Source organism: Egretta garzetta, unplaced genomic scaffold, assembly GCF_000687185.1.
Source record: "Egretta garzetta isolate BGI_Z169 unplaced genomic scaffold, ASM68718v1 scaffold325, whole genome shotgun sequence".
NCBI classification, from domain to species: domain Eukaryota; kingdom Metazoa; phylum Chordata; class Aves; order Pelecaniformes; family Ardeidae; genus Egretta; species Egretta garzetta.
In genome coordinates this window covers 315027-323999 of record NW_009259833.1, presented here as the reverse complement: position 1 = coordinate 323999, position 8973 = coordinate 315027, and the positions used below count along the sequence as shown (strand labels likewise).

General features: G+C 55.3%; 1 protein-coding gene across 2 annotated transcripts in view; it reads left to right on the top strand.

Moving 5' to 3' along the window:
* The window catches only part of ELP3 (elongator acetyltransferase complex subunit 3), a 106838-nt gene extending 103615 nt beyond the window's left edge, over positions 1-3223 (top strand). For both annotated transcript variants that reach the window (XM_009639901.2, XM_035895411.1), the window contains one exon: positions 2285-3223. In XM_009639901.2, the coding sequence (XP_009638196.1) occupies positions 2285-2361 (77 nt within the window). In that variant the 3' untranslated portion in view covers positions 2362-3223. The remainder of the gene's footprint in view (positions 1-2284) is intronic.
* Positions 3224-8973: the final 5750 nt, after the last annotated feature.

Genomic DNA, 8973 nt, shown 5'->3' with positions numbered 1-8973 from the left:
GGGGGGGGGCCGCCTGGGAGCCGGCTGGGACTGGCTCTGTCGGACACGGGGGAAGCTTCTGGCACCTCCTCACAGAAGCCACCCCTGCAGCCCCCCCCGCTACCAAAACCTTGCCACGCAGACCCAATACGGGTGTCTCGGTGAGAGCTTTTCCCTTCAACAGCCTCTTGCCTTGAAAACATCCCTGCAGCGCTGGAGCTGGTGCGATGCCCCAAGTTAGAGCTGGGCAGCGGGGAAACCTCACTGCATCTTCACGTGCAGCCCTCAGCTTGAGCTCCTCTTCGCAGAAGACTTTTCCCGTTGAAAGACAGTAATTTTGTGCACGAAGTTACTGCTACGAGCAGGGCTGAGGTGACGACTGGGATCTTCGCAAAGCGGCACGGTGTGGGGACCCCTGGGGCACAGGGCCAGCCAACTGCATCATCAGTCTTGTTAATGGCCTGAACCCATCGCCCTCAAACGAGGAAGAGTTGGCGCTTAACTAGGGCCACTTAATAGCTCTGAGATTAATGGAGGCAGCGCACGATGCTCCGACGCAACCTAAACTGCCGCCTTTAAAATCCACACATTTCCCAAGGGCTTTAGGAAAAAAAAAGGGGGGGGGGGGGGATGTTAGCTCTGAGCCAGGTGTTTTTAAAACCATCAGCTGAATTACTCTCTTGTCCTTTAGCTTCCAGAGGGTTGTTCTGCAGCTTTAGATTTCGCTAATCCTTTTAACCAAGTTGTTCCAGGCCACGAGCAGGGTGGCTCTGCTGTTTTACTGCCAAAATCTCTTACGTTGTGCCCTAGCACCTCTCCTAATGAACCCAGAGGACGCGTGTTAGGCAAGATATCGATAAAGGTGGTAGTTTACTCCAGGCCAGAGATCCCAACCCTCCTGGGCGGAGATCAGGAATTGGGGAGTGGACGTGCGTGCCGTGGACTTGGGTTTTTCCTCGGCTTCAGGTTCGCGCTGAAGCCGAGTGAATTTGGGTCCCTTCAGGATGTTTTTGGCTGAGGGTGATGCTCTGCTGCGACGTCGCAGGGGCTTTGCCACTGCTTAGAAATAAATTTGCTCAGGGTTCTTTCTGGTTTTTCAAGCTCTTCCCAGCTTCAGCTGGAATGAGGGGCAAGGGGGCATCTCAGGTCTGGGTTTCGGGTGTCTTTTCCATACCTTAAATTATCGTAATGCTTCCCTGGGGCGTTGGCTGGGGGGTTGTCTGGAGCAGTGGTGCTTACTACGGTAATGTGCATTTAGGAAATATGTTACTGCTATTTTAAACAAATCTGTCAAAGCAGCAACGGGTAAAAATGCTGCAGGGATGTGTGGGCAGGAAGGGGTTACCAGCCGCACCGGGTCACTCCCTGCATAGGAGATGCAGAGCCGATTCCTGGAGAGCCATTTGCAAGCACCGCAGTTTCCAGGAACTGGCTGGAGGGATGAGATTAGAGGAAAGAGAGGCTGCTTTTCTTGATGGAGAGCTGTGTCCTATCTGTCCTTCTGTCCCTACCCACCAGCTGCGCCGACAATGATGCCACGATGCTGAATTCCTCCTCCCTCTCCCCTGATGACTAATGTCTGCATCTGTGAGTAATTAGATAAGGTGAGGGGGAAGGCTGCTGCGCTGGACCTGTCCTGCCGTGAAAGGCAGCCTGGGTCAGTGGGGCTGGGCTCACCCTGGGCGAGGGCGCTGTGGGGTCTCGTTAAGAGAGGAAGGAGAGGGAAGAGGCTGTTTGGGAGCCGGGGGGGTTCGGAGCCATCCTTTTCAACCAGGAAATTGGATTGCGGCTGCGGAGCCCACTTGTCTCTCTGAAGTGCAGCTGAGCTCGTTTCTAGGAGTCGTTGGACAGAGTTTGTTGGGTTTTAGAGCCCTTCAGTTCCTGGTAATGATGCCTGCACCTGAGCCGCCTCCTCTCAAGGGCCTGTCTTTGGGTTTTGTTAAGCCCGGGGTACTCCGAACTCTTGCCTCACGTTTCACCGTTGTTCCCGTGTCGCTTCCTCCCTCCCTCGCAGCTCGCAGCCTTTCTCAGGACAAAGGATGGGGCCCGTGATTCAGGGCAGGTAGAACAGCTCTGTTCCTGCGTTTCCCCCCTTAAAACCACCGTAATCAGACCAGATGCTAACGAGCATAAACACCCCCGCTCCAGCACGGCAGCCAGGGAGGCCCGGCGCCGACTGTTTGGAGAGGCCGAGCTCCTTTTTGGCACCATCCCTCCATGGAAATGACTTTCCGGCCCGGCCCTGGCTTCTCCAGCTCGTTTGGCGTCGCGCTGAATTAAACCATTTTTGTCGTTCTTCTCACAGGCGTTGGCACAAGGAACTACTACAGGAAGATCGGCTACGAGCTGGAAGGGCCTTACATGGTGAAAAGGCTGGACTGACACCGCAGGAGGTCCTCGCCCCGGCCAGCTGCTGGGGGGAGAAGATTCATCCTGGAAAGAAAGCTCAAGGTGACAGACGTAAGCTAAAAACCAAAGCCTGCCAACTGCGAAGGACTCGCTTCTGCCGGAGCCCACGGCAGCAAATCGGGCATCTCCCCTGGGGAGAGGAGATCTGGGATTGAGAGGCTGGGGATGTTTCGCGCGCCTCGTTACCTGCGTAAGCCTGCCGTGTCCCTGGGACGGGCTCTGATGCGTTGCGAGAGAGGGCTGAAGCGTAGGTGAACTGAAAGCTCTGAGTTTGGGGACCCTGTTTAACAGCCTCGTGAGAAAACCATCTATTTTCGTCTGCGGCGCTGTCAGCGGGCTTTTAGCGTTTCAGCATTGAAATTGTGTGGGTTATTCTGCTACGCAAATGACTTCTTTCTCTGTGTGCATTTATTTGTGCTCCTCTCTGTCCATCCCAGGCGATGCCGTTTGATCCTTTTACAGTAGGAGACCATGAGGATTGGAAGCCGTTACCTTGCTAGCGGTAGGAATTGAGATTAAAACTTAAAGTGAATCTTTACAGGGACACACAACCGTGGAGTAACTGAGGGTAGAAGGGACCTCTGAGGTCTCCAGTCCAACCCCACTCAAAGCAGGGTCGCAATTCGATCAGGATGGCGACGCTTGATTATCTCCAAGGGTGGAGATACTCAGTGGAGGCGGATGGAGAGTCCGCACTGCCTAAGTCCCTGTTCCAGTATTTGACTACCCATATGTTGAAAAAGTTTTTTACTAATATCCAATTGGAGTTCATGGTGTTTCAACTTGTGCCTGTTGCCTCCTGGCCTGTCGCTGTGCACCTCTGGGGGGGGGGGGGTAAAGTCTGCTTCTGGTCTGAGGGGAGACCTGATCACCTTCTACAACTGCCTGAGGGGAGGCTGTAGGGAGGGGTGGTCGGCCTCTTCTCCCTGGGAACAGATGATAGGACGAGGGGGAATGGTTTGAAGCTGCGCCAGGGCAGGTTTAGGTTGGACATTAGGAAAAACTTCTTCACTGAAAGGGTTGTCAGGCTCTGGGATGGGCTGCCCAGGGAGGTGGTCGAGTCCCCACCCCTGGAGGTATTTAAAAGAAGGACAGATGAGGTGCTGAGGGACAGGGTTTAGTGGTGGGATGGCAGGGGTAGGTTAAAGGTTGGACGCGATGATCTCAAAGGGCTTTTCCAACCAAAGTGATTCTATGATCCTATGGTCTCCAGGCTTCTCCTTGCACATCACGTAACTCCAATGCCATAACCATCCTCATGGCCTCTGCTCCGGCTTGTTTGTAGTTCCCGCACCAGATTTGCCGCTTCTCCAGCCCCGTAACCCGTTGATTTGGGCACACGGATGCCATGTGGCAGCAGCATCGGGGGCCCTGGCAAAGCCACGGTGTACAACACCCACGGCCCTCCCGTACCCATGCTGCCCTCGCCTCCTCACGGCAGGCAGTCGGGTTGCCCGCAGGGGATCCCTCCTGGCCCTTCCCAACTCTCTCTTCCCTTCTCTATCCAACGGGAAAGGGCTCTGGGGACGGCTCGGTCCTGATCACTCCCAGCCCCGTCGCTCCTCAGATCTTCCTCCTGGTCCTCTTTGGAGATGGGCGTGACGGTCGCCTTTTCCCGCCATCAGGAATTCTATCAGGAATGATAGAATTAAAGCTTCGTTTTGCAAGCGGAGTGAGGCGGGATACGAGAGCGAGCTGCGACCCTGGGGGAAGAGCTCAGCACCATCCTCGCCTGGCCCCAGCCCTGCGGTGGGGATGGCGCAGGGCGGGTGGGTGTCCTTGGACATCAGCCGTTCCGGGTTTCCAAAAGCCGCGTGCCTGGTGCTGCCCGCTTGACTTGGCAAAATCCGACGGGAGCGGCCGGAGCTCTGACCTCCTCCGCTTCTTTTTTATCGTATTTCAATCCAAAACAGGGTTGATATCGAGAGCAGCGGCTTGCGGAGCGGTTGTCGTTTCGGGGGTTACTCTAATAAATGACTCTGCCAGGCGCCTTCTGGAAGCTTCGGCGGTAACGAGCGCTCGGCCACACGTGATTAGCTCGGATGGCTGCCCCGGCGGCGCGGGAGAACGCGCGTCCTTGCTGGAAAACCAAAATACCGGGCAATAAAGTTTTTTAATCATTGAAGGTAAACGCTGGTGTCCTGTGTTTCGAGGGCTGGGGAGTGAAAAACCAGAGAGCAGGCTGCTGGTACCTAAACCCCGAGCGTGCCTGAGCCTCTGCCCTGCACGGGGAGTTGGATTTAAAAGGAGATGGAGGCTGTTGCTGCTTGATTTATTGAACTGCGTTGGGTTTTGGGGTTTGGTTGTTTTTTTTCCCATCCTCTAAGACACTGGTAAATGGGGCATGTTAAGCTTCTGACACCATAAAAGCGGAGGAGATGGAAAGGGATGTAGTGAGACGGGATGCAATTTCTGTGCAGAATCCTTAAAATTTTCCGCAAAATTTGTTGTTCTGGTACCACTGACATAATTATGAATCACTCTGACGCCTACAGCTCTGACAGCCCAGTTTTTTTCCAGGTACTGGCCAAAAAAGCTCACCACGTCCGTGCGTCTGAACGCGCGGCCCTCCGGCAAATCTAGGAAACAGCGGATGAGTTTATTTTTTTTCTTTAAGGTGAATGCATTTTGAGTTTACCAGAAGCTTTATTAAGAAATAAAGCAATTTTTTGGGGGGGGGTGGTGGTGGTGGTGGTGTGTCTTATTTTTAGCTTCCCATTTGTGTGCTCGTTCTGGGGTGATTTCATGCTGCATTGGCTCAGCGTCTGCGAAAGTCTCCGGGCTTGTCTGCACAGGCTGGGGTTTGTTTTGAAGTGTGATGTATTGATTTGCCCGTTAGATCTAAATGCAGCTGAACGAAGAGCTGGGTTGTACTTCCCTCCGAACCCTTGCTTCTGCCGGGGACAGGGAGTTCATCCAAGCCATGTTCCTGGCGCTAGGGTTTGGGATGGGGGCAGAGGGTCTCGGGCGGTGGCTCTGCAGCCGGGGCACGAGCCAGCCCGGCTGGGGCAACCCGGGAGACGCGATGGGTTGAGGAAAGGAGCCAAGAGCTGCCGCCTCTCACCCTTTGTGTGTCTGCCCGAGTTTAAAAAGCTGTTGGCACGTGGCAGTCGCCCGTGGAGAGCTGGGGACGGGACGTGTTAGCAGGCGGGTGTGAATTTTCCACGGGTTTTAGTGTGGCTCGTAGGGTCTGCGGTTGCCTGGACATAAAAGTTCGGGCAAGATCATTTCCTGCGGTGCGCGATGGTGCCTGTGGCGGGGCTGCCGGGAGGGAAAAGCGGAAAAAACCAGGCTGCCCTCTAAAGCTGCTCTGAAGGGTTTTAGGCTTTCTTGTGTTCAGAGTACACCGGGCATGAACAGCACCAAAGCCACGAGGGCTGGTAAGGTTTCAGACATCTTTAGCTGCAACAAAAAAGGGGATGTGCAAAGGGAACACGAGAGCCCACATGGAGACAAGGGGCTGTGCAGGTCCTTCCCATGGTGAGGCCTGAAGCTTTCTGGCCACCTCTTGAGCCAGGCTTCATTAATACGGGGTGAGAGCATGGAACCAGGCATCCAAATAACAAACCGGGAAGCCCAGAGGGACCCTGATGTGCCTAGAGCCACGTGGCACGTTTCCCTGGTAGCCCTGCCTGGGGTGGGGAGGCGGCTGCAGCAGCACAGAAGTGGACAACAGCTCTTGGCCAAGGGGACGGCACACAACGGACATGGTCACGTTCTTTGCCAGGCCGGTGCCCGTGCTCCACGTCGTTAATGCTTGCAACAAACGTCTCGCATTTAGGTGCAGTCCAGGTGCCGGCAGTCGTGGCTACCCTCTCGTGCAATCCCTGCCAGGAAAGGCATCCAACAAATCTTTGCTCTTTGTGTGTGTGTGTGTTTTTCCCCACACACACTTCTTAAAAATTCACACGCCTGGCTGAAGATGAGCAGAGGGCCTTGGCCTGGGCGCCCAGGGAGGAGGAAGCATTGCTGAGCACCAAAAACTTTATTGTAAGAGAATTTGTCAGCTAGGGTTTAGTTTGGCTGAGGTGGGGTGGCTTTTTTCCTGGCCAGGCTGCTCGTTTGTAGGGTCCTGGTGGCCACGCCAAGGAATTTTCCAGTTGGCTACAACCTGGTTTTCATAGAATCATAGAATGTTTTGGGTGGGAAGGGACCCCTAGAGCCCACCCAGCCCAACCCCCCTGCAGGAGCAGGGACACCGCTAACTAGATCCGGTTGCTCACAGCCCCGTCCAACCTGGTCTTGAAAGTTTCCAGGGATGGGGATGGTTTTATGGGCTATGATGTGAGGGTTTGGGGGTTTTTTCCCCCTCCATGAGAACAGCAGCCATTTCAGTACAGGTCCATCCTTACGGAGCTATCGTGTAAGAAAGCAGCTAATAGCATCCTGTAATTAACTGCGAAAGGGAGAGGGGCTTTGGACTCCAGGGGCAGTTGTGCGTCGCTGCAGCCCGTGCAATGTGTCTGCCTCGTGCAGCCGTGAGCATCCTGCAGTTCGAGGTCGCCAGCAGGCCTCCCCCTCTACTCTGCCCTGGTGAGACCCCACCTGGAGTACTGTGTCCAGTTCTGGGCTCCCCAGGTCAAGAAAGATGAGGAACTCCTAGAGAGAGTCCAGAGGAGAGCTACTAGGATGATAAAGGGACTGGAGCATCTCCCCTACGAGGAAAGGCTGAGAGAGTTGGGCTTGTTCAGCCTGAAGAAGAGAAGACTGAGAGGGGACCTTATCAACACGTACAAATATCTTAAGGGCGGAAGTCAAGAGGACGGAAGCAGTCTGTTTGCAGTGGTGTCCAGCGACAGGACTAGGGGCAACGGGTGCAAACTGAAACATAAGAGGTTTCAGTTGAATATGAGGAAGAACTTCTTCACTCTGAGGGTGGCAGAGCACTGGAACAGGCTGCCCAGGGAGGTTGTGGAGTCTCCTTCTCTGGAGATATTCAAAGCCCGCCTGGACGAAGTCCTGTGTAGCATGCTCTAGGAGAGCCTGCTTTAGCAGGGGGGTTGGACTGGATGATCTCCCGAGGGCCCTTCCAACCCTTGCCATTCTGTGATTCTGTGAATGCGGCCAAGCCCAGGATGTGGTGGAAGAGTGTGTTGCAGCTTCATGGATTGGAACCAACCAACCACCACCACCCCCAAAACCACACAAAAAAAAAACCCCAAAACAACCCCACACCAAGGCGATTTGTATTTGTACTGACAGGCTGCAGCTCCTTCTTCTCCCTTCATGACGGGAATGAGGGCGATGAAGCAGACGTGGGCTCATGCCACTGTTCAAAAGATGAGCAAAGCCCAGAAAAACACAACTCGCCTGTAAAACCCAACAGCTCTCAAGGGCTGTGGCCGATTCCCCCGCCTGCAGAAATGAAACCTGGGGCTGGGAAGGCCCCAGATTTCCTTGCTCCGGGTTGAAATGGTGCCAAGGGAGGATTTGAGCCGCTGCTGCGGGGCGGGTGCTCGCGCTGCGTCATTCCCGCTGGGTAACCCAGCGCAGCCTCGGCCAGGCGAAGGCGTTCGGAGGCCGATGCTTCCAAGCAGGAGAGCACCGGCGAGGGTTGTGCTCCCCTGCCTGCGCCCAGCTCCTCCGCAGCCGATGGGGAAAATAAGCGGGCACGAAGCAAGCCGCTCACTAACAGAGGCTGCTCCCTCGCCTTCCGTGAGCAAAGAGTGGTGACCAGCTTAAAATACTTCGATGAAGAAGAAAAAGGTGAGTCATGCTCTTTTCTGCATTAATTTTGGCCTGTTGCCTTTCTCCTGCTCTGACATTTTGGGGATGTTAATGCTCTCTGCCTGTGAAGATGTGGCACACGGGCGGTGGGGAGCTCAGGTGCAGCTCCAGCAGCAATAACCGGCTCGGGGCAGGAGCACCAGGGCTGGCGCCGTGATTCCGTTGCTGTAGCCTTGTGCTTTCTGACGTGAAAAGAAGCTCTGCCAGCTTCAATATTTCTCTGGCTTCTATTTATATCCCTTTTCCTCATTGTTTTCAAATCATCCTCTTGCCCCTGCCTCGGCAGTGCTGGAGTGATCAGTGAAGTGCCTGCGAAGCGCGGCGCTCTCGCTGGAAGCACGAGGGCCGCAGAGAGGTTTTTGCTTCCCCAGGGCCATGGGAAGAAGCCCATCTTGGCCCAGAAGAGCTGCTGGCAGAAGAACCCTGCTGAGGATGTGGGATCTGCTGCTTCTTGGGCCCCGGGGAGCTCTTGACCTCCAGTGGAGCGCAGAGCGTCAGACCGGTGTCTGGGAGCTGCGGGAGGGATCAAAGCTGCTGCCCTAGGTCCAGGCGGGTCCACCCAGCCCAGGTTCCACCTGGGAAGAAAGCAAAGCCCAGGTAAAGAGCGCCCTGAGCCTGCTGCCGAGGCGTGCTGTTGCCCTCGGCTTTTGCCCCGGCTGCAAGTGAGCTCTAAAGTAGCAGCATGGGGATGGGCAGGGATGAGGGGCAGCGGCCTCAAGTTGTGCCAGGGCAGGGTGAGGTTGGCCATGGGGAACAATTCCTTCCCCTTGGGGTTGTCAGGCACTGGAAGGGGCTGCCCAGGGAAGGGGTCGAGTCCCCAGCCCTGGGGGGATTTAACAGCCGGGCAGAGGTGGTGCT